At 44.9% G+C, this 24,581-nt stretch overlaps 1 protein-coding gene across 1 annotated transcript; it reads left to right on the forward strand.

Moving 5' to 3' along the window:
- MED26 (mediator complex subunit 26) lies at window positions 1-23,983 on the forward strand. Its single transcript, XM_054291193.1, has 3 exons — window positions 1-103; window positions 18,403-18,477; window positions 19,723-23,983. Exons 1-3 carry the CDS (start codon window positions 29-31, stop codon window positions 21,400-21,402), a joined length of 1,830 nt encoding a protein of 609 aa, XP_054147168.1. The 5' UTR covers window positions 1-28; the 3' UTR covers window positions 21,403-23,983.
- Window positions 23,984-24,581: the final 598 nt, after the last annotated feature.

Here is a 24,581-nt window from a genome sequence, read left to right on the forward strand (position 1 = left end):
GCCGCAGCCGCCCCGCTTCGCCCAGGCAATGACAGCGGCTCCGGCCCCGTCCCCGCAGCAGATCAGGGACCGGCTGCTGCAGGCCATCGACCCGCAGAGCAACGTGAGTACGGGCCCCGCGGGCCCCCGCCGCTCCGGGCCGACCCCCGCCCGCCGCTCCCGCCGCGACGCCTTTCTCCCCCTCCCGGGGCCTCCGGGGCTCCCGCCGGGGCCGCCCCGGCCGCCGCGGAGCCTCCTCTGCGGGCGGTAGCGCGGAGCTCCCGGCGCGCCGTCCGCCCGGGGTCCCGCAGCCGGCGGCGCCTCCCGCCCGCGCCCCCCGGGCCGGGAGCTCAGGGCCGCCCCGCTGGGGGCTCCGGAGGCCGCTCCCCGCCCGCCCGGGGCCGCGGCCGCCCCCGCCCCGCCGCCGCTCGGCGCCCCGGGCCCGGCCGGTGCTGCCCGGCCATGCGGCGGGCGGCCCGGCCGCCTCCCCACGCCAGGCCGCGGCTCGGGCGCGGCCTGCAGGGGGCTCTGGGCCGGCCCCGCCGCCGCTCGCCGGGACCTTCCGGGGCGCCCACCTGTTCCTCGGGCCCTGCGGCCGCTCCGGCCGCGACCGCGGGCACCCCGGGCTGCGGGGACGCCGGGAGGGCTCCGGCGGTGGCCGCGGGGCTCTGGAGCTGCTCCAGCACCGAGCAGCCTCGGTCTTCGCTTTTATCCCTTCCTGCAGCGCCGTAATGAGCTTATGGGCTCCTTCTGGGATGTGGTGTAAGCACAGAAGTCAGCGTGTATTTTACCTGTAAGTGGCCTTAAGCGGCGGTTATCCAAAGGATCATTTGCTCCTTTTAAGGGTTTTTTGGCTCATCCGAGCAGTTCTCCGCTTAGGTGTTTATTACTGTGAGAGGACTGCAGGGCCCTCAATCTGTCCCGTTTTTGAGTCTTAGATCAACATTCACTGCCGCAGGATGCCGAGGTGGGTCTGTCTTGGCCATCTGCAGTTTGTGGGGGCAGCCTCTGGTGCATCAGGCTGAATGTGTACGTGTTATTTTAGGGTGAAATGGTGCTTTGGTTCCATCAAAGTCATACCTGCTCCTGTCTGAACAAGTGCTTTTTTGTGATAGACCTGCATCAAAGTGCTAAAGTAGCCAATAAAGTTATTGTCATTTGGAACCCCTCCCGGAGCAGCCTGCCTGTGTCATGGGGAAGAAAAATCCCTCTGGCCTTGTAGGTTCTGTAGAACTCCCTGGGCTGGGCATCTGAGTGCCCAGCAGTGTTACACATTGGAGTAACAGTAACAAATCCTGGTGGTAATTGTGAGCTGTTAAATGTCAGCGTTGTCTGAGTTTGCAGTACTTTAACGTGGATCTTGCTGAAATGTCAGTTAGTGCACTTCATGAATCCTGTTTGCTCTGAGCTCTCTTTCTGTGGCAGCAGATTTTTCACTCTATACGTGAGACCGAGTGCCAACCTACTTTAATAAAATTCTAGCAGATCTGTGGTGTCTTTTGACTTGAGAACTGTCAGCTGCAGTGGTTACCCTAATTCTGGTGTTACTTTGTCAGACACTGTGGCTGTGCAGAGCTAAGCAGCCAGGAAGTCAATTTTGTGATGGATACTCTTCCCTTTCTCCACACGCTGATGTTTCAGGACGCTGTTGTGTTGTGAGGAGGACCCAAAATAACCAGGCAGCTCCCTGCTCCCAACAGGTCAGTAGCCCCTTAAGTTTAGGAGTGATGTATGTTAAATTATAATTCTACATACTTGATACTTATCCAGGGCAGTAATCGGTGGCAGAAAAATCAGCCCATTGTTGCAGAGTGCCTGTAGGCAGGGTCTGTCTTCCAGTTTAACCTTTTCTTGGAGGAGAGCAGAGGTGGTGTTGCTGAGGTTCATTGTGCAGGCTGAGAGCTCAGACTCCTGGCTCCAAAGCACATGGAATATGTGGTGGTGTTGATTGTTCACTACCTGGCATGTCACTGGCACAGAGGGAAGAAAAACTTACATTTTGAATACGCTTAAAAAGCAGATTTTGAGTTTAATCACACTTGGGCACCATCATGAGAGTACAAGGAGCTGCTGTGCTGTTTTCCTGCTGGGAGAGTCAGTGCAGCCATGAGCTGCTGTGCCTGCAGGGACTCATGGAAAGCTCCAGCTGCTTTCTGCTGGCTCTCAGAATCCTCTCCCGACAGCATTACTTGTGTTCAAACCTACAGCAGACATTGTTGCCACTGACTTCCTCATTTACCAAGAAGGTCAAGCTGTGAGGCCTAGATTTAATTCAAGTTTTTCAGTGTGTGTGTTTCTGGAGAAGGTGAAAGCTCAGGTGGGCAAAACCAGTCCAGTTTTATGGGGCTGAGGAGGGAGAAGATTGTTGGTTCTTCATGGTGCTTTACTGTAGGGTCTGTAAATTTAAGCTTCCCTTAAATTCCCTAACACATCCCCTAACACAAGCTGCCATTGTGGATATTTATTCTGAGTGGTTAGTTGGATCTTGGTCGACTCACAGGGGAAAAAAAAAAAATAGGACATAAGTTTCTCTACCTCTGTTGGGTTGAACTGGTCAAAAGAATGGTTTCCCCAAGCTTGCAGAACCTGCTGGCCTCAGGAAATCATCTCCTGTGCTGATTGTTCATCTCCAGCTGCTCCACACAGCCCTGCTGACTCGGGAGCAATATTGAATTTACACATGTTTAGCACTTGAACCTCCTCTAGTAATTGCTGCAGAATGTATTCAGAACTTAGTTTCTCACACTTAGAGGTTACCTGTGTAAATTCTGAACTATTTCAAAGGAGACCTATAAGAAATAAGCTATTTTTAAAAGAACTTACATCATCCTAGAAGCCACCCGGGATGTCTGGTATTGTGTCTTCATTTATTCAGCCTTTTCTCCTCGAGGAAACATATGGGCAAACCACTTCTGCTCCATGACCTAAGCACTGAGTACCAGCATCACTTTCCTTCCAAGGCTTCTGTGAGAACATAGCAGGAGGTGGAGGAGAGCAGGAGTTCTGTTCTGTGAGGTCTCACAGGGGAGATGTTCCTTGATTCTGGTGGGAACAAGGCTGAGAAACCACCCCTTTAGAACCCCTTTGCCTTGGTAACTCGTGCTCTGCGCTGCTGGGGGAGTTTATTCCCTGATAAAAGTCAGGAGTAATGAGAAATGTTGATATTTTTTTTTTTTTTTTTGCTCTGTGGACAAGCCTGTCGTTTCCAGCCAGCTGCTAGAATTGTGCTTGCAATTAAATGGTTCCTCATGCTGAATATGTAGCAATCTGTTCCTGTTTTTAAATATTAGATAATAACTTCATTATTTGCCATTAGTACCCCTCTGTGACACAAACCCAGCTTTGGTTTGAGTGAGAGCCTGCATTGTGTGCTCCCTGTGAGCTTGGGCTTGGCTCTAACTCAGCCTGTGCTTCGTGCAGTACCTCAGGACCTTCAGCAGTGGTCCATGGCCTCAATTATTAATAATTAATTAATCTGTGTGTTGGAATATGTTGTGTGGTGCATTGGCATGGGCTGATCCCAGCTGGCACAAAATGCATGGTTAAAGATGCTTTAAAGGCTGTTTTCTCTGTTGGTTGTGGGGGCAAAACCCCCCTCACCAGTGGTACAGGTGCTTTCCAATAATGTCTTAAGAAGGTGTAATAAAATAAATGTAATAAAATAATAAATAAGTGTAGAAAGCAGGGGAAGCTGGTGCTTCACTTCCTGAGGGTCCCAGCGATTTCTTTGGGTGCAGAAGTGTTCTGTGTGGGCGAAAGTAGACTAGGAATGGCTCTTGCTTGAGCTTTATCCTTTTCTGTGAGCCCTAATGAGCTTAGCAGTTTTGAGGGAGGTGCAGAGAACCTGTTGTACCTCTTGCCCTCTTTGTCCCTTTCTTCACTTGCAGCTCATCTCGTTTGGAGCAGCCTCACATTTCGTGCAGGAGAGCAGCAGGTTGTTCCAGGTGTGTGACAAAATGCAGGGGGTTGGGGGAGCATTTCTGAATGTGCAAGGTCTAAAGTGTTATCATGTCAAGCTTTAGTTTCAGATAAAGATTTGGGCCTGATGGAGAGAGTCCCATTGTATTCAGGTTTTTAATTATAACTTTAACTGAGATCTGTATTTCTTAATGCTCTTTATTATAAACACTTGGATTCACTTGAATTCACTGTGTGGGGGTGGTGATGCAGTTGGTTTGAATATTGCTTGTCCACTTCTTTCTGAAACAGCTTATTTGGTTTAGTGGCAGTGCAGGCTGTCACTTCGTGAGAGGAGTTGGAGATTTAAAAACTTCTAATTTATACAGTGCCCCTTGTAGCAGTGAGACCATTCTGAACTTTGATGCTGCTCAGACAAAATCTGAGTGAACAGAGATATCAGAGAGGTCAAAGCAAGGGGAATGCCAGACTGCTTTTCAGTTGTTAATTCCTTGAAACTCCCCGGGTTGCAGTGATGATGGCAGTAGTCATTTGCTCTGAAGCTCTAATTTGAGTGTTTGTTTCGGCAGCAGTGACAATTTAAATAACACCCACTTCTTATTCCTGCTACACACACCCATTTTATGTGCACAGGATGGTGTAGTGAACTGAACCGAGGAATTGATCAGGATTTAAAGAAGAAAAAAGGCAATATATAGATCTTTTCCTAGGTAGTTTTTGATGTAACTCAATTATTTGATAAAACTTCTGCTGCATCACAAATAGTTTTGGCAACAGAATTGGGTCTGAAAGTGTTTAAGTGAGTTTGGAAGCAGTAAAGAGCATCCTGTGAGGGTGGGGAGGCTCTGGATCCCTGGAAATGCCCAAGGTCAGGTTGGACAGGGCTTGGGGCAACCTGGGGCAGGGGAAGGTGTGGGAGGGGAATGGAATGGGATGGGATGGGCTTTAAGGTCCCTTCCAGCCCAGCCCAGAGTGTGATCCCATGAGGAGTGGAATGTTGCTGCTTCCTGGGTGCTTCCCTGCTGCCTTGGGAGCTGGCAGGAGGGAGGTGTTGTCACCTGGAAAAGTCAACCACGCCTGTCTGGGTGTTTTGAGGTGACAGTGGCTGCCTTATGGTCAAGTTTCACTTGCAGAACCTTTTTTTGTTGCTGTCACTTGCGTGTGGCTCACAGATGTGTGGAATTGTCCTGTGTTTGTGGGCATGCAGCAGTACAGGGGCTCTGAATGTGTTCTGGAATACCTGGGAAACATCTTCACAGCCAGCCAGGAGGATGCTCCTGAGTGTAAGTCATGAGTGAACTCTGCAACTCATGAGTAAACCACCACCTTCCACTAAAGGCTGTGTGGACAATGCTCCAAATGATCAAAAATTGGATTGATTTGGCTTGAACCCCTGAAGCTGCCAGTGGAGCTGGGAGAGCTGCTGGGATCATGTCCCCACCTCCAGCTGTTCCTGTCCCCTCCCTTGTGCTGACCCAACCAAGGAACTCACCTGGCCAAGCCCTGCCTGAACAGGGGCTCCTCAGGGACCCCTTCCCATGGCCCAGCTCCTCCTGGGCTCACTGAGGGGAATTGTGTGGCAAGGAGAGGTGACAGAGATGGTGGCAGCTCAGGCTGTCCTAGAGCAGCTTGAGCCCCATCACATTGTCAGATTGCATCATCAAAAAGCTCTTAAAATCCAAATGATAAAACTTTGCAGCAAGCAGCCACCTGCACGTGCTGTATTTGGGCCCTTGGTGGGAAACAAACCCTGAACGCTCAGAGGCTGCAGGGAAGGAACTCATGAACACATTTTTATTGCTGTAGCCATGAAACTGCTCCTGAATGGAAGAACCAACTTTTTGTAGGGAATATAAATATGGGGAATAACCTCTGGCAGTCACCAGGAGCCACAGCTTGGGACAGGGTCCTTGCAGGAGAGATGTGCAGGAACAAACTTCCCAGAAAGCAGAGGGCCTGTGGTTGGTGCTGCTCTGATTTGGGATGTTCTGGACCCTGTGTGAGGCCATTTGAGTGCACCTTGGCACACCTTGATGCCAAGGGAGCAGGGAGCTGAGCTGAGCTGCCATCCTGGATGGGATGGGCATGGGATGGGTTTGGGATCCTGGATCAGCTCCTCCTGCCAGGGCACTGGAGCCTGGCACCAGAGGGGCCACAGGAAAACTCTCCAAAGCTCCCACGTGCAGAGGGACCCAAGCTGTGCCTTGGGAAACAGGAAAACTTTCAGCTCAGGCTGTCTCAGAACTCTGGGGCTGGGCTAGAAATTCCAATTTGTCTTTTTGGGGGTGTTTCTCTGATAAGTTGAGGTGAGCCCAGTTTAGGGGTGGTAAGCTGTGCATGGTTGCCTCTTTTTGGGGTTTTGCTGTGGCCATAAGACATCAGCACTGTCATCCTGGCACCTCTGGCTCCTGATCAAAGCAGCTCCACTGCAGCTGAAGCTTTCTCTGCCTGTGAGATCCTTTCCCAGTTTCTTCAAGAAGCTGCTGCAGGTGACAATTAGTGTTTCTATTTTGTTCAGGAACCACAAAAGTTTCAGGAAAGGGGAAGGAGGAATTGATTCTGCCTGCTGCAGAAGTTTGATGTTAGTTAAGATTCACTGCTTTTAAGGCATAGTTACCCCAATACATTAGGCTTGGAGTTAAAATTAACTTACTATTAAATTACTACTTCAGTGTAGTTTTTTTTACATAAAAACATGTCTGTTTTGGCTGATAATATTTTGCTGCTATCTCTTCTCACCAGTTATGTACTTGGTGATAACACCAAATACTCCTTAGGTCTGTGTAATGTGGTAGGATGTGGCCCCACTTTTACACTTGGTTTTTAAAGAAATAATTTAACGTAAAGGTAAGTAAGTACCTCATATTCAATTGAATGTAAATGTAGGTTTGTTTATTCCGTGTTCTAACAGCTAAATTACTCTTTTTGAGGGTAATTCATGCTTTTGGTGTTTGGAATAATATTTAAGTGCCAGCAAATTGCTTTAATTTGAGGCGCAATCTGCTCAAACTCTGCAGAGAATTGGTGTTTTCAGGGGCACGGCTTTCACAGGGCAGCCATGCATGCCCGAGTGTGATTGTTAATATCAAAGTGTACAATTTTCAGCATGTCCAAACAGTCAGTGGCAGCAATTTCTGCTGAGGAGTCACTGGAAGTAAAACACAATTAGCTGTGTTTTAGTGAACAGTTTCTAACCCAGCAGCTGGGGAGGAGGGATCCTGCATCCAAGGGATTCAGGGACACGCTCAGCTGGGCGTGTTTTCAAACTTGGAGCTGTGGAGACGACTGCAGAGGTGGAAGTCTTGTCTCAGAGTGACAGCCAGTGCTTCTGTGAGCTGCTTTCTCACATAGTTTCCATGCAGGATCAGCTTGCAGAGTATCACAGTTATAGTACAGATCTGGAGGCTTTGATTTGTATTTTTCTAAAGAGTGTAAAGCTGTGGAAGGTAGAGGAACATGGGATTTTTTCCAGGTGGTGATGCACAGTCATAAATTGTCTTTGGTGAACAAATTTGCAGCACATCTACAAATGTCTGGAACTCAAGGCATCACTTTCTGAGCAGGTCAGTACAAAACACTCCTCGTGCTCTGTAAATTAACTGCAGCAGGAAAGCACAGGGAATGTCTCTGTGGAACTTGTCATCCTGAAAATTCCAGGAAAAAATATTATTTCAGTATTGTAGTTAATCCTTTGAGAAACCACAGTTGATTCTTGAATAGAGTTGAACACAGTGAGGTGGAGGAGAAGATGCAAGAGGTGATGTTTTACATTTCTTTGTGAAATTGGGTGCCAGGAGCCTGGCTACATCCTGGAAAACTCAGTGTCCCTTTGAGGAGGAGTTTGTCTGTCAAAATTGGGGCTTTGGGGTTTTGACTTTTGTATTCCCTTTGCTGGACTTTTCTCTATATAATTTGGCATCCTGAAAGTCCCAGGAAAAAATAATATTCCAATATTGTATTTATTCCTTTGAGAAACCACTGTTAATTCTTGAATAGAATTGAACACAGTGAGGTGGAGGAGAAGATGCAAGGGGTGATGTTTCAGATTTCTTTGTGAAATTGGGTGCCTGCAGCTCATGGGCTGAGCACACTGCTGAGGAGCCTGGCTGTGTCCTGGAAAACTCGGTGTCCCTTTGAGGAGGAGTTTGTCTGTCAGAATAGGAGCTTTGGTGTTTTGGCTTTTGTATTCTCTTTGCTGGACTTTTCTCTATATAATTTGGCATCCTGAAAGTTCCAGGAAAAAATAATATTCCAATATTTAATCCTTGGAGAAATATTATATAAATTCCAGTATTTAATCCTTGGAGAAACCACAGTTGATTCTTGAATAGAGTTGAGCATGGTGAGGTGGAGAAGATGCAAGAGGTGATGTTTCAGATTTCTTTGTGAAATTGGGTCCCTGCAGCTCATGGATTTGGATTTATTTGGATTGAACCCCTGTGCTTACACTGCTCAGGAGCCTGGCTGCATCCTGGAAAACTCAGTGTCCCTTGTCTTTGAGAAGGAGTTTGTCAAAATTTGTGCTTTGGGGTTCTGACTTCTTATTCTCTTTGCTGGACTTTTCAAGACAGGCTGCCAAGGGGCTTAAACCTCACTGGGGCTTTCTGAACTGGAAATGGAGAGGGTTTTTGCCACCAGGTTAGAAATAAGCAGGCCAGGTTGGAGCTGCCCCATCCCTGGAAGTGCTCAAGGCCAGGTTGGACCAGCCTGGGACAGTGGAAGGTGCTCCTGCCCACGGCAGGGGAATGGAATGAGATGGGTTTTAATGTCCTTTCCAACCCAAACCAGTCTGAGATTCCACAATTCCACGTTCTGTGTTTAAATATTAAAAAATGCTGCTGAATCCTTGGTTCCTTGCTCCTGCCATGACCACACAGGGCAGTTGGCTGGAGTGGAGCTGCTTTACAAACCCTGAGCTGAGAATGCTCCATGCCCACCTTCCTTTATTCCCCAGCCAAAGGTAGAAAAGGCATTTTGTTTCCAAGGAGCTGCTGAGGATTGTGCCAGTGGCTGGAATGGCCAAAAATCCTCCAGGGATTCCTGGGGGGCTTTGCTTTCCTGACAGGTGACATTGTCCTGAGGTGACAGAGCCCTCAGGGAACAGAGATATTTGGAAATGGCTGACTGGCAGCAGTGTTTAATCCGGAGTTTGGAGAGCAGTAATTCTAGGAGATGTGTAAATTGATTTCAATTTTTTTCTTTCCATATCCATAAAATTTGTTTATGGTGGGTGCTGACAAGAATTCGCTATTGGTAACAGTTGTTGGAAGGATACAGTGACTTCTCCACAAACTTTCTCAGTTTGTAACACTATTTTTTCTCAGGTTTTGTGAACAAACACACCATGCCTAAACTCTCATGAGCAGTCACATGAGCATCTTGCATTTCAGTGTGATAAATTAATATATTCCACAAAGAATTCTACATTGTGTTCACCTCAGCCTTCTCTATCATTTAAGGAATCAGCTGAGAAACTTGCCTAGAAATTTGAGGAAAGTTGGCCTGCTCCATTTAAAGTACACTGGGATGGTTGTAAATGGTTTTACTTTTTAAAAAGAGTGAAAATTCTGTGTTGTGGGGACATTAGTAAGGCCTTTCTGAATTGCACTCAGCTATAAACTGCTCTCTGTTAGCAGCTTTAAGGGATGGGTAAAATAATATTTAATAAGTATCAATAAAGGGTTTAATAACAATATTTAATAAATATCAATAAATGGATGAGTAATAAATATCAATACAATTATTAAATAATATTTGATAAATATAAATAAATTATACTTTAATAAATATTGAGTATATGTAAATTATATTTATTGAAATATAATTTAATGAATATTTAATACATCTTTATTTAATAAGTAGTTAAGTATCTGGGTAGATACTTTAAGGGATGGGCAAAATAATTAATATCAATAAAGGGGTGGGTAAAATATTACTTAATAAATATTTTTTAAATGAACAAATAATATTTAATAAATATAAATGGATTATATTTTAATAAATATAATTTAATAAATATTAAATATTTAGTTAATAAATATTTACGTATATGAGTAGGTACTTTAAAGGATGGGTAAAATAATATTTAATAAATATCAGTAAAGGTGTTAATAATATTTAATACATGTAAATAAAAATATTAAATGATATTTAATAGATATAAATTATATTTTAATAAATGTAATTTAATAAAATTTTATTTAATAAATATTTAAGTATCTGGGTAGATACTTTAAGGGATGGGTAAAATAAGGGGAGGTACCAGCAGTGAGTTCAGGTGAGTTCCTTAAACAGAAAGCCCCAAGATATATCAGAAGGGGCACATTTTAAGGCTGGATTTTCTCCATATTCTGTATTATTCTGCCTGAATAATCACCCAACTGCATTTCTGTCTCATTGAAGTAGCACCAGTTGTCCCTGTGACTTTGCTTGCACAGCAACCTCATTTTATGGCTCTCTAAATTTTGAAGCAATAATTTTGGACTTCAGTTCGTGGCTTATAATAAATAGTAACTCCCAAGATTTGTCTGGTTGAAGTTTCTGTACAGGAGGAAGAGGAGGAGAAATGATTTTCCAGTAGACAAGGAAGGTGTAGCATAGTTGGATGTGGGGTTGAGTGGTTTGAGGGTGAGTGTGAGGTGGCTGAAATGGTGACAGAACCTGAGTGGGGACAGAAACTTTGGGCATTTTTGGGATCACATGGGGCAGTAAGGTTGGAAGTGATGAATTTTTAGGTCCTTTACAAAACAATTTTTAGGTCTTTTACAAAACAAGCTGTTTCTTAGGGTTACCTGTATGGATCTTTTTGAGAGGACAATTCTGAATTGCTGCTCTGAGTCTAGTTTGGAGTAGATGGAAATGGTGTGATGTGATTGTGCTCCCTCAGTGTCTCCTGGCATGGTTGGAAGTGACTTCATGTGGTCCATCACCTTCCTGGAACAGCTCCTTCTGCACTTGTCTAATCTGTTCTTAAAGCTCCATCGTGGCTCAGGAGACTGTGGAGAGATTATTTGAGTGCACTGGCAGCTCACTGGTTATTTCTGTATGCAATCAGTATTTGTCTTGTTGCAAATTAGGCCAGTGAGCATAAAAACAGTTGATTAACATTTCTTTATTATGACTAATAACGCAGAGGAAGGTTTATTTCAAGCTTCATGTGTCTCTTTGCTATTTTTTTTTCAATGTGGTATGAAATGAAAACTTCAACTTTATGTTATTAACCCTGTTTTCAAAGCATGGTTATCCTGCTGTCCTCTGACCTCCTCTTGGTGTATGTTCTTCTTGCACTGTTGCAGTTTGATATAAAAATGTAATTCCAGCTGAATTTGATTCCTCTGCCATCTCTTGCAGCTTGGAAAACAACACTAAATGATGTTGCTTGCTGTGGTGGATGCCACCAGGAGTGGCAGTGGCTGCCTGGAGTTTTGCTCCCTGATTTTTGCTCTGTTCCTTCAGCAGGAATTTTTACCAATTAAATCTTATTTCATGGAACCTCTTTGGCTAAAATCAGGCTAATTAATTTTTATTTGTCCAGCTTCACAGTCTGGTGGGGTGGGTTTGTTGTGGAGTGTGGAAAAAGAAGTTGGGGAGTGATATTGCAGTGAATCTTTTTACATCTGCAGCTCAGGGTTGGCACTGCAGGCAGGTTTCCTATGGTCTTACACAAAATGTTTAGTAACTGTTGAAACCAACAGGTTTTTCTTTCTGTAGTAACAAAAATGTCTTTCAGTTCCTGGCTAATAAACGTGAATGGAGAAAAGTGTTTCACTGTTGCTGTTTTCTGTTTGCCTTCAAGACATTTTCCTGTGGCACAGGGAGCTGGGGGTGTGCCTGGTGTTCATAGTTTGTATTTTACTTTTTACTACCTCTTGTACCTCCTCCTCCAGTGGATTCTCCTTTTGCTGGGTGGTTTCCCCTGCCTGGGGTTTGTTCCTGCTGAGCTTTGGGTGCCTCCCTGGGGATGGGGAGAGAGAATTTCTCCCTGCAGAGCTTTCATGGCACTCCCAGCTGCTGGGATTTGTGTCTGGAGGCCCTTTGTGAGTGCCAGGGCAAACTGGGCTTTGTGCTGGCAAACTCCTCTCATTCTCTTGGCTGCTCAGGGATGTGCATGGGCACTGCTCAGGGAAATATTTCAGGTCCACTGGTTCCTTCACACTGCAGAATTGGATTTCTGACCTTCCTCTCATTTGCTGATCCTGCCTTTGTAAAGCATATACAGGAAAGTATCTGTATTATGTTAATTTGCCATTAAATTAAGCCTCAGTACGAATAAAATATATGTAGATTGGTTTGATTCTTTAAAGTAGAGCTGGGAGTTTGAAATCTGGAGGTACGGATGATGTTTCCTGTGCCTGCTCACTCTTTGGATCCTCTTGGTGCTCAAGGAGTATTTTATCTCCCCCTTGTTTTGCAGCACAAATTTCTGAGCAGTTTTCAAGGCATGAATTTCTCTGTCATAGAAGATTCTCCTAGTGAATGAATTATTGAATTATTTTCAACCCAAATAATTGATTCCTTCATGTTTAAAGATGTGTTTTACCAAATACTATTAGAAAACTGACCTCCACCTTTAAGAATATTTTTGTGTACTGGTTAATATGGGATCTTTGCTTGGCAAACTGACTTTCAGACATTTTCAATAATGTGAGCAAAGTAGTATTTAGTGTTTTACCAAATACCATTAGAAAACTGCCTTCCAGATTTAAGAATATTTTTGTGTACTGGTTAATATTGGAGCTTTGCTTGACTTTCAGACATATTCAATAATGTGAACAAAGTATTATTTAGTGTTTTACCAAATACCATTAGAAAACTGCCTTCCACCTTTAAGAGTATTTTTGTGTACTGGTTAATATGGGATCTTTGCTTGGCAAACTGACTTTCAGACATTTTCAATAATGTGAGCAAAGTAGTGCATGGTCATCTTTTTGGTATGTTGTGTCTGTGAATAGTATCTGGTGTTCCCTATCTTTAGACAACATCATGTCACACTGGGGCTGGGGGGAACTGTTAATAGATCAGCTGCAAGGGAACTGAACTAAATACCAGCAGGTTGTAACCTGAATTCTAACTTGGTGTGTTTGGTCTGTCCCTTTGAACAAATGACATGACAATTTTCTGTTGCTGTGTGTATTATCAGTGTCTGGTGTCTCATAGTTCCTACACAAAATGCTAAATAAACTCTGCACTGCTGTATTGCTGTTGTCACATTTAAATAAAGCCTGCTGTGAATAGCAACTTTTCTCTCCTCACTTCTTATTCCATATTTTAGATTATTGTGAAGTAGGTTTTGTACAAAAGCAGTGTTGGGGCAAGGTGAGTGGGACCCTGATGTGGGGCAGGAGCTGCTGCAGGTGACACTGAGAGCTCCAAGAAAGGGACAGCAGTGATGCCATCACCCCTGGAGCAGGCACTGCACCTCTGACAATCAGCTCTGCCTCCCCAGCCATATTCCCCTGCAACCTGGGATGTTCTTGAACATTTTCCTGCCCTCCCTGAGGAGATTCGTGGCCCTGGAGCAAAAGTAGGACAAAAAATGCTCCTGTGAATTTCTGTCTGGACCTACTGCCACCAGAAACTCCAGCTTGGCAATGGACACCTGGATTTGGGTTTGTAGGAAGAAAAAGATCCCTGACCTCCTCAGCAAAATTCCCCTGCAACCTGGGATTTTCTTGAACATTTTCCTGCACTCCCTGAGCAGATTCCTGGCCCTGGAGCAGGGGAAAGACAAAAAATGCTCCTGTGGATTTCTGTCTGGACCTACTGCCACCAGAAACCTCCAGCTTGGCAATGGACACCTGGATTTGGGTTTGTAGGAAGAAGATCTGTTCAGTCTCCCACAGTGTCTCCAATTCTCTGCTTGCTTCTGTCACACTGCTTTGGGGCTGCAGGTGGGACAGTGTTGCAGAACTTTCTCTGAAACCATCAAAATTTGGAATATTTATGGATATTTTGATGAAGTAGTTGAGTGTGATGGGAAATCCATTCTCTGCAAAGCAGTGTGTTGTGAATAGCTGTGTGCTCTGCTCACCATGCCCATGGTGGAGTCAGGCTGGGATTGTTGTGAGCTCTGATTTCAGGAGGATTGATGGTGTCACACTTTGGTTTTAGAGGATTGTCAGTGATGGGCAACTCCAGGCCAAGTTTAAATATCCTTTAGAAACTTGTGAAGGCTCTAATGTGACTCAGAAGGATGATGTTACTGTATTACATGATGCCTTTTGAATTTTGTGGTTGAAAAGAGCCTTTCTACCTGAAAGGCAGGGATCTGCATGAGCAAGGTTTTTTTGGAATTGTTATTGAGTTTTTCATGTTGCACAGAAAGAGCTGCTCCTTCTGCTCCAGGTAACTCAGGGCTGGTTTGTCATTTATCACAGTCTAGTCAGGCTTGCAAAGATCTTTGGAAACATCCCTGTGAAGTATTAAAAAAAGAAAATTATTGGAATAGAAACTTTCTGTAACATTTGTTTTTGAGGCTGCATGAGAGAGTGCAGGTTGTGCTCTGTGTCCAGGAGGACAGGAAGGTGTTCTGGGGGTGCTCATGTTGTTTTTGGGGTCTGGGCTGGTGTGTAAGCAAAGGAAGGGAATCAAACATCCCACAGAAAACACATCCCAGCACCAGAGCTTGTTTGGATGCTGAGCTTGCTGCTGCTTTCAGATTTCCTGGTGGAAATGGAGCTGGGAGGGAACAGCTCAACCTTCCCCAAAACCCCTCAGAGCTGCTCTGTAACACCCTGAAATCAGTCACTGACTTACTCCTGCTTTATAAATGCTGAAATAAGATTTAGATAGCCATTAAGAAAAGAAAATTAAGCTTAAGTTCAGAAGCCGCTGCTTTTGTCTGAGGCTGGAGTAAAAGCATTCAGTGCTTAACTTGGAAAAGATCTCAGCAATAGTATGGCTGAATGGCTGGATCACTTAAGGAGCCTTGCATGGAATAAATAAGATTTGTTTTCTGTGCCTGTCATTAGGGTTGGCTGGAAAGGATTATCGTGGATGACTCAAAGCAGATGTTCTCAGTAAACTTTGGAGTGAATTAGTGTGTGTGCCCTCAGTGCTCTCAGCATGGGAGAGTTTGGAACACCTTATCAATTCCTTATCAATTATTTGGAGCTGTTTGCTTCAAGTTTCTAAATGGGGGTCCTGGAATTGTTTTGAGGGGCACTAAGGGGTTGCAGTGTGAGCAGAAAAAGAAACTAAAATGCAAATTCCTGAGTTGCTGACCTGGGGCTGCTGAATTCCCTGTCCTGCTCTGTCTGCTCCCTGGCACTTTACCTGTCTGTTCTGTTCCCAGTAAGCATCTTCAGTAGCCCTTTGTGTTAATAAATGATCATTTCTGGTGCTGCTCAAAGCAGGTTTGCTAACATTATCGTCACTTTGGTTATGTGGCAATGCATGAATTTTATTGTTACAGTTGGTTTAAGGTGAATTGGTGTGCAGGATGGGTGTGCTGCTGTGAGCAGGTGATATTTGAGGTGTTGTAGGAGGTCCTCTTGTTTCTGTCCCTGTATTTAACTGCACTACAAGAAATTTCGTAATCTGTGTTATTTTAAAATAATCAAATATGATTTTTACTATAAGCTCCTCTTTATGGCACTTTGGATGAAACATTCTGAAGAAACCACACAAGGGGAAGGGAGGACGAGTTGTTAAACGTGCTTGAACATTTTATGTATTTATTTTCAAAGAATTAAGCTTCCCTACAGGTCAAAAAAAAAAAGAGAAAAGGAGAGGAGCTGCTGGCAGTTGTCTGGGTGTGAGATGTTCGTGCTCTGCTCAGCAGTTGCTCCGTGACAGCGCGTTCTCAATTGGTTACAAATGTGTGAGGAATCCACCAGGGGTGGTTTGTGTTCCAGCAGGAGCTGAGGGTGCAAGGCCACTTTCACTGCCTGCAATTGGCACCACGTGTGCCCAGAGCAGGGAGGGAATCCCAGCCTGGCAGTGCCGCTGGGCTGGGCCAGGGGCATCCTCTGCTGTGGGACTGGGAATTCCCTGAGCACTTCCACCTTCCTGAGCTGTGTGTGCACATGAATGCAGCACTTTCCCCATATTCACCATCTGATAGGCCAATGACTCTTTTTTACCATCAGTTTTTTATTTAGATAATGAATATTTGGTATCACTTTCCCCATATTCACCATCTGATAGGCCAATGACCCCTTTTTGCCATCAGTTTTTCATGTACATAATGAATATTTGGTATCACTTTCCCCATCCTCACCTTCTGATAGGCCAGTGACCCTTTTTTTGCCCCCAGTTCTTCATTTAGAAAATGAATATTTGGTATCACTTTCCCCATCTTTACCTTCTGATAGGCCAATAACCCTTTTTTGCCATCAATTCATGTAGATAATGAATTTTTGGTATCATTTTCCTCATCTTCACCTTCTGATAGGCCAGTGACCCTTTTTTTGCCATAATGTCTTCATGTATAAAGTGAATATTTGGTATCACTTTCCTCATATTCACCTTCTGATAGGCCAGTGACCCTTTTTTTGCCATAATTTCTTCATGTATAAAATGAATATTTGGTATCACTTTCCCCATCTTCACCTTCTGATAGGCCAATAACCCTTTATTGCCATCAGATTTTCATGTAGATAATGAATATTTGGTATCACTTTCCTCATCTTCACCTTCTGATAGGCCAGTGACTTTTTTTTTTGCCATCATTTAGATAATGAATATTTGGGGATTACCAGTAACTGCAAAAATAATGTAGTAGTTAATGGTGTGTGAAACAGAGCCTTTTTCACTCTGGTAATTCATGGTCTAAAATATGTGGTGGGAAGGAGAGGATCGTGTTTTGCAAGTTTAAAAATATTTGTCTGGAAACTCCCAGAATTGAGCTTTAGAAGCAGAGCCCTTAGAACAGTTAAAAACTGAAAAAAACAGCCCTGATGTTGTGTATTGCTTAAACTGTGGTGCTAAATTGTCCTTGCTGGGCTCTGAGGGCAGGGCAAGGGTTGAAACATGGAATAAAGTGCACTGAAGTGAAATAATAAGAACTAAAATCTATCAGAGTAGGTGCTCTTGCTGCTCTAAAAGTCAAGCAGAGTTTTACCAGGCCTGACCTCATGGTAGGGCTTTAAATATCTGCAGAATAAAGAAAGAACCAGCACAAATTAATTCATCTTTAGCCTGGAGTTGGTTTTACACCCTATAGGAGTTGGAATCATTCAAAGCCTGCATGGACTTTTTAAATGTAAATTTGATAAAAGTGAATCTGAAAATCAGGACGAGTGTTTGTTCACTAACCAGGTATCTCCTAAATAACACAAAAATTCTAAATAGCATTTAACAGTCCTGCAGGGATGGATAAAATATGGTGTGAGCCCAAGGTTTTCTGAAGGGAGGAGATTTCAGCTCCTGGTGTTCCTGTGGGATCTTAGTGGAGGGCTAGAACTGACTTGGAAAAAACCAATTCTTACACAAATCAGTGTTTTAAGAGGAGGGGTTGTGCTGGGAGGGCAGAGCTGCTGGTGATGATGATGATGATGATGGTGATGATGATGATGCTCTGATGAGGTTTCAGGATGATGTAGGATCCCTGCAGAGGTTCTTGCTGCGAGATTTTTCTCACATGCACTTCACCTCCAGTTGAGTCATAAATGCAATTAAGCAATAAATGAGACTGTGATTCAAGTTTTCCTTTGCTTATCTTTTAAATCTGTCTCCAAAGGCGAGTTAGAAATTCCAGCTTTCAGCTCTCTTAACATCAGGTAATGGAAACAAAGATCTCTCTATAGGATCATAAACTGGTGTGGGTTGGAAAACTCTCCAAGATTAAAGAGTCCAACCCAGCAGTGCCATGTTTACCCCTAAAACATGCAGTGTGTGTGTTGCAGTGTGTGGTTTCTGATGGAAACCATGGAAATCACACAAGTGCTGAGGATGTGATCAGAGAAGCTGATCCTCCCCTCCTCAGGGGTTGAGGGATTGTGCAATTCCTCCTGCCCATGTCCAGCCCCAGCAAGGGGTGGCTGATGGTCTGGGGACACCTGCTGGGCACAGCCCCGGCCCAAGGAGGGACCTGCAGGCTGGGACTGCTGTGTGCAGAGCAGGAAAAGTGGGATTTGCCATCAGGAAAAGTGATCCTGGGAATGGAACTGCAGAGCAGAGCCCTGGGTCTGTCTGCACTGGGATCTGAAGGAGTCAACTCCACATTTCCCACTGCTGCCCCTGCTCTTGCTCCCATTAGGTGTGCCCAGTTATTAATTGATGCTTTGCACAGGGGTCTCAGAACTTTGTTGCTCAGTTTTATTGCCACTGTTTCCTTGGGTTTTACATAAGAGTGTGGTTGTTACAGCTCCCGCAGTTTCCAACTAGGTCACTAAAAGTGTCCTTGTCCCTATTCCTTGAACAATCAGCTCCCTAAAGCCAGACAGTCTGATAGCAGTTTGTGATTAATGCTTCCAGCAATTATAAAGTGGAAGGTCTTAAATTACATTTGTTAACTAAGACCAGTACATGAAACACGAAGTGACTTTGTCTTCCTTGTTGCAGATCCATAACATGGTGGCAGTGCTGGAAGTGATCTCCAGCCTGGAGAAATATCCCATTACCAAAGAGGCACTTGAGGTATGTCACCCTCTAAACATGATTTTTTTTATATTTATAAAAGGACTTTTCCTTGCCTTTCTCATTTCCATCAGAGCTTTTTCTGGAAACAATAGATGGATTGCAAAGGATTCACAATTAAGATATTATTTTGTCATCTAGCTGAACACAGAGATCCTTTCTGGGCCCAGACTCAGTATTCTGGGCAGCACAGTTCCTGTTTGTGCAGGGCACTACATTAATCATCACTTGCCACTGATTAATTCTGTTGTACTCAGCAATATCACCCTGCACTTCTGGTCACCTTTGTGGACATTTGGTGACAAAGCACCTAAAATCTGAAATAGGAAAATTAATCTTAAATGCAGTTCAGCAGATTTCAAGGCCTGATATTTGTGGTGAGGTCAGGTGTAGGGAGAGCTGAACTCTCACTGGTCACTTGTAGAAACAGCCCAAAGAAGTTTTATGGCTGAATTAGATATTTCTTTTTCACTCTTTGTATTGAAATTAGCGGTGTTCTTGCTTTTAACTGTTGCTTAATTACAACTCCACCTGTATTTCAACATATCTATGACAACAGGTTGCATATTTCTCTCACAGTCTGGTCTGTGTTCTCCTTTGAAGTACTTTCCTTAAGAAATCTGACTTGTGGAACAGTTCTTTGTTTTCAAATGTGCTTTGGGAACAATCAAACATTTCCTTCCGCTCACGAAACCACCTTGGGACTCCCTGGGAATGGTGCTTAAATGGCTTTTTCATACATTTCCACGAGGCTGGGGAGTGAAGGGAGAGGAGAGAGGTGGAGGAAAGAGGTAGGACACAACTCACAGCTGGTAGTCAGGTTTGTCAAATGGAAATTTTTATTGTTAACAAGTTGCTGTAACAGGCAAAGATCCTGGAATTCTTTTCTCTTGGCTCTCTCTGCAGATCTTTCATTTCCCTTGTGATAAGCACACACCTTTGGGTGCTGCATTTCCCCTCAAACCTGAACTTGCACCTTCATTCTTATGGGTTTTCCTCATTAAAGAATTCCTTTCTGATGTTTTTCCCAGCTCTCCTGCTTTTACCAGGGAATAAAGACAGCCTGACTTGAAATTTACAGTTTCATGTGGCAGAGCACTGGACTAATCCTTTCCAAAAAGATTCATTCAACCCTTAAATCTTTAATGTTTTTAACCAGGTGTTTCTCAGCATTACAAAGCAGAACCATTCCTTAAGAATTTTGCTTGGAATGATGTTTGTAAAGCACCTTGTCTGTCTTTGTAGGAAACCAGACTCGGGAGGCTTATCAATGAGGTGAGGAAGAAGACATCCAATGAGGAACTTGCCAAACGTGCCAAGAAATTGCTGAGGAATTGGCAGAAGCTGATAGAACCCGTAACCCAGAACGAGCCAGTGCCAAGGGGGCTGCCCAACCCGCCAGGATCAGCAAATGGAGGGGCCCACAACTGCAAACCAGACTCCCAACTCCCTGCTGTGCCCGGCGCCAAGCCCATCAGCGAACTGAAAAGCAGGAATGACATCCAGAAACTCAATTCTCCAAAAACAGAGAAACTGGGAAATAGGAAAAGGAAAGGTGATCACAGGGACGGGCATCAGGGCCCTCCTCCCCCAAAGGTCTCCAAAGCTAGTCATGAAGTATTACAAAACTCTTCACCCCCTCCAACCAATGGGATTGGAGGTAGTCCTGAAAATTTTCCTAGTCCTGTAGACATAAACCTACATGCAGGGCCTGAAAGCAGCAGGACAGATCTCAGTGAAAACGATAAACACAATAAGATCCCAGTAAATGCTGTAAAACCTCACACCAGTTCTCCAGGACTTGTAAAACCTTCAAGCACTTCCTCATTACTAAAGACTGCAGTGCTTCAGCAGCATGATAAATCAGAAGAAGCCACGGGCCCCCACCAGCCCAAGAGCCCACGCTGCTCCTCCTTTAGCCCCAGGAACGTTAGGCATGATACTTTTGCTCGGCAGCACACCACGTACTCACCAAAGGATTCGATGCCCAGTCCATCTCAAAGGTCTCAGTTCGCGGACGCCGCGCCGGTGCCGTCGCCGCCTCCATCCCTGATGCAACCATCCACACCTCCCATGCCAGCCAAGAGACTGGAGTTCCCTGCTCAGGCGGCCCCCGAGGTGGCACAGCACTGGCAGGAGCAGCAGGGAGCCCCCGAGGGCCAGCACAGGCACACAGCAGGGACACTTCAGCAGCACACGGCTCCCGGCTGCAAAGGCCACCCCGGGGAATCGCACACGGGCTTCCCACAGGACACTTCCAGAATGGACAGTGATGATGCTGCTTCAGGGTCTGATAGCAAAAAGAAGAAAAGGTACCGACCCAGAGACTATACAGTCAACTTGGATGGGCACGTGATAGAAGGGGGTGTGAAACCTGTGAGGTTAAAAGAGAGAAAACTCACTTTTGATCCCATGACAGGACAGATAAAACCTTTAACACCGAAAGATCCTTTGCAGGTAGAAATCCCTGCACTAACTGAACAGCACAGGACAGAAACGGAAAAGCAGGAGCAAAAACCCAACCTGCAAAGCCCCTTTGAACAAACGAACTGGAAAGAGTTGTCCAGAAATGAAATCATTCAGTCATATTTAAACAGACAGAGTAGCTTGCTGTCTTCATCAGGAGTACAGACTCCAGGAGCTCACTACTTCATGTCTGAGTATTTAAAGCAGGAGGAAAGCACTAGAAAAGAGGCTAGAAAGACTCACGTTCTAGCTCCTAACAGCAAACCTACAGACTTGCCTGGGGTCACCAGAGAGGTCACGGGCGATGACCTCGACAGAATACGTGACCACAACTGGCCGGGCGTGAACGGTTGTTATGACACACAGGGTAACTGGTATGATTGGACACAGTGCATATCCTTAGATCCACACGGGGATGATGGGAGATTGAACATCCTGCCTTACGTCTGCCTAGACTGAGAGCAGTCCTGCTAAGCACGCTTTTTCCACCTGCACTTAGCAGAACTGGCAGACACTGATGCCACTTCCAGCTGGAGAGAGCCTCCTGTCCTGGACAAACAGGCCCCACGAGCAGAGGGGGGGAGGGAGCTGGGCCTTTTCCAGCTCGTTCCTTTAAATTCTCCTTTTTTGTGAAATGCTGCTACCAGTTTACTAACAATTGCAAAAGGAAGGCATACGAAGGTTTGATCAGTTGAGTTTAAAACTCTTATAGCGAGCCAGCTATAAAAAGTGTTAGTCCCCAAGAAGTGAAGAGGATTTCCAGCACTTTCTGAATGCCGGAATCTTATTACAGGCAGGTACAGAGAAAAAAAAAAAAAAATTGTGGAAGTTACCTTAACAAAATATGCATCTATTTATTTGACTTGATTTGGGTTTTTATTTGGCAGTGAGATATTCGAGAGACAATGTGCAAAAACTGTAGTTTTATTTCTATCACATCTCTGAAACATGATTGAGTTATTTAAGAGTCATGTGGTACGGAGATTGGGTTTTAAACAGCAGGTGTTGCACTGCAGGCTGGGCCACCAGCTTCAGCTCAACATTCCATAGGCATCCACATATTTTAGTCTGGTTTCAGTTTAAATCCAGTCTCTGAGAAATGCTGCAAAAACTAGATGTTTAACGATATTTTTTGATCCCACCACCACCAGCCAAATATTTTTCCTCCTTTTCCCTTCCTGCAAACTTATAGGTAAAAAAGAAAAAGACAAAAAAAACAAAAAGACAAAAAGAAAAAAAAAAAAAAAGAAAAAAAAATCACCTTTTCTAGAATCTAAATGTAATGAGGGTGCTACAAGTTTGTAACTGTACTGTGAGAGGGAAAAAGGAAGCCTGTTTGTATGCTGGAAATATACTTGTTACCATTCCTTTAGATATTGTTTGCCTTATGGATATCCATCATAAACGCAATTTGCAAAAACAAAGAGCCTTAGTGAATGTACAGTAACTAGACTTCTGTGTTCCTGGGATGCAGAAGGGAGCAACTTTGCTATTTGGTCCTTTAAGTGGACACGTTGTGATATAAATGTGGAAATAAAAAAAATTTGCACAAACCAGTTTGTGAATTATTTATATACACACTCCACTCGTTTTTCTCCCCTGAGTCTGCTCAGTTCAGCCCAGCCAGGGGAGCCCTGGCACCAGGGACCCCTCAGAGCAGGGAGGTGGAGCTGAATCCCTTGGACACTGCCCCAGGGAGAACAGGAATGTCTTCCAAGAACCTCGCTGTGCTGTCCAGTCACACAGGGTGGATCTGTTTTAACTCTGGAGACTGATAACCCAACTGCTGATAATGTACCTCAAAGTCTAAAGAGATCAGATTTCATCTTTGTAATGTTTTATTCCTGTTTGTTACAGTGCTTTCTGAAGCAGCCTGGGGTGTGGAAAGTGAAGGATTATTTCTATTAACTGTAATTGCTTTAATATTTGGGGCTGTGCTGTTTGATGCAGTCCCCACTGTTGGGTTTTTGTTCAGGGGGTTGGGGAGGGGACACTATACCAAAAATATTCCTGGGTTTAGTGATGTTAACTCTGTTAAGTCATCTGTGCTGGAGATGAGCCCTGGCAGGAGCTGTCCTGCCTTTGAGGGTAGAGTGAAGCTCTTCCCTGATTTTTCAAAGGAAGGTGCTCCTGGCCAGGCCTGCATGGTGTTGGTTCATTCCCTGGAATACAACTGATGAAGTCTGGTTTTATTTTTAAGTCATTCTTGTTCATCATTTATGATCTGACTGTTACTGAAATGTGTGGGTATCTCAGAAATAACAATGTCTGTGTGCTTCCATTTCTGAAATCTGAGGTCTGAGAGTGAAACCAGAAGTGGTTACCAAAAAATGCATCCAAGTATATTTTCAGTTTACTTCCATTTTGTCCTTCTGCAGTTGCTGAGGTTGAGCAGTGTGGTTTAGAGCTCCTGTCCTGCAGCTCAGATTGGATGGCAGAGGGCTAAGCTGCTGGTCATTTTGGAAATGCTTAAGTTTTGTTTATGTAAAAAAGTACTGTGCATCTTATCTCCTCCTGCCCTTCCTCCCTCCTTCCTTGAATGGTCCCATTTAGGAACAGGGTCCGTGCTCTTTGGAGGCCTTTGAATTCAGGAAATGACAAAGTATTACTTGATAAATTCCATCTTTTTCTCCACTGCTTCCATTTCTGATGCAATTGATGGCCCTTGACTGCACTGGGTGAGGTGATACCCAAAGCTCATCACAGCTTTCAGATTCCACCCAAACTGCCTGTGCTGGTGCTCCTCTGTTTGGGGAAGCATCAGGAATCAGACCCAGCCCTTTCCCTGGTGGTACAAAAACTGCCGGAGAAATTCCCTCCCAATGCAAGCTTTAAATCTTGTTCCTTGCTGAGTTTGTTGCTGCTGTAAGGGGTCAACTCACTTGTGTGTCCTCCAGGGTGAGATGAGGCTTGACAATCTTTATTTCAGCATGCCAGTATAACCAGTTCTGTGAGCTCCAACAAATGTGAATAAGTTTACAAGGTGATATTTTTTTGTCAATTTTGTAAACAAGTTCAAATGAAGTTTACCATGTGCGTACCTGCTGTGTACTCTCATTTGTGCATGACTCAGTTTCTCTGCTACTGCCTTCTCCTACCTCTCTTGCAAAATTTCTCCTTCGAATCCTAAAGCCTGAAGTTAAAACACTGCCATTTCTTCCTTGTGACGGGATGACACGAAATGGCTGATCAGCAAATCTCTGGGGAGTTGCTATCACCTAAAATCCGTGGTTTTATGGCCAAATTAATTCTGCAGAAGTCTCTTGACAGGGTGCATGGACGAACCGGGCTCTCCAACACCCCCTCCTGCCTGCCAGGTACTCACCCATCCTTTACCCCGGCCTTCCTCGCTTTAGTTTTAAAGGTCGGGAGCGCTGGTCTCGGTGCCTGCGAGCCCGCGACCTTCGCTCCGTCCTTGCCCGGCGCTCCAAGGGTCGGTTCTGCCTCCCTGGAGGCGGCTCCGCTCCCCGAGCGCTGTCCCGGGTCACGGCAACCCCTGGGGCTCCCGGGGCCGGCCCCGGCTCAGGGCAACCCCTGGGGCTGCCGGGGCCATGAGGGGCCGGGCCCGGCTCACGGCAACCCTGGGGCTCCATCGCCCCGGAGCCGGCGCCGAGGGCACGGGGACCGTGGGGAGCCGA

The sequence above is a fragment of the Melozone crissalis genome, unplaced genomic scaffold (genome assembly GCF_028551555.1).
Source record: "Melozone crissalis strain CALT ecotype California unplaced genomic scaffold, PUWL_Pcris_2 ptg000088l_1, whole genome shotgun sequence".
NCBI lineage: Eukaryota > Metazoa > Chordata > Aves > Passeriformes > Passerellidae > Melozone > Melozone crissalis.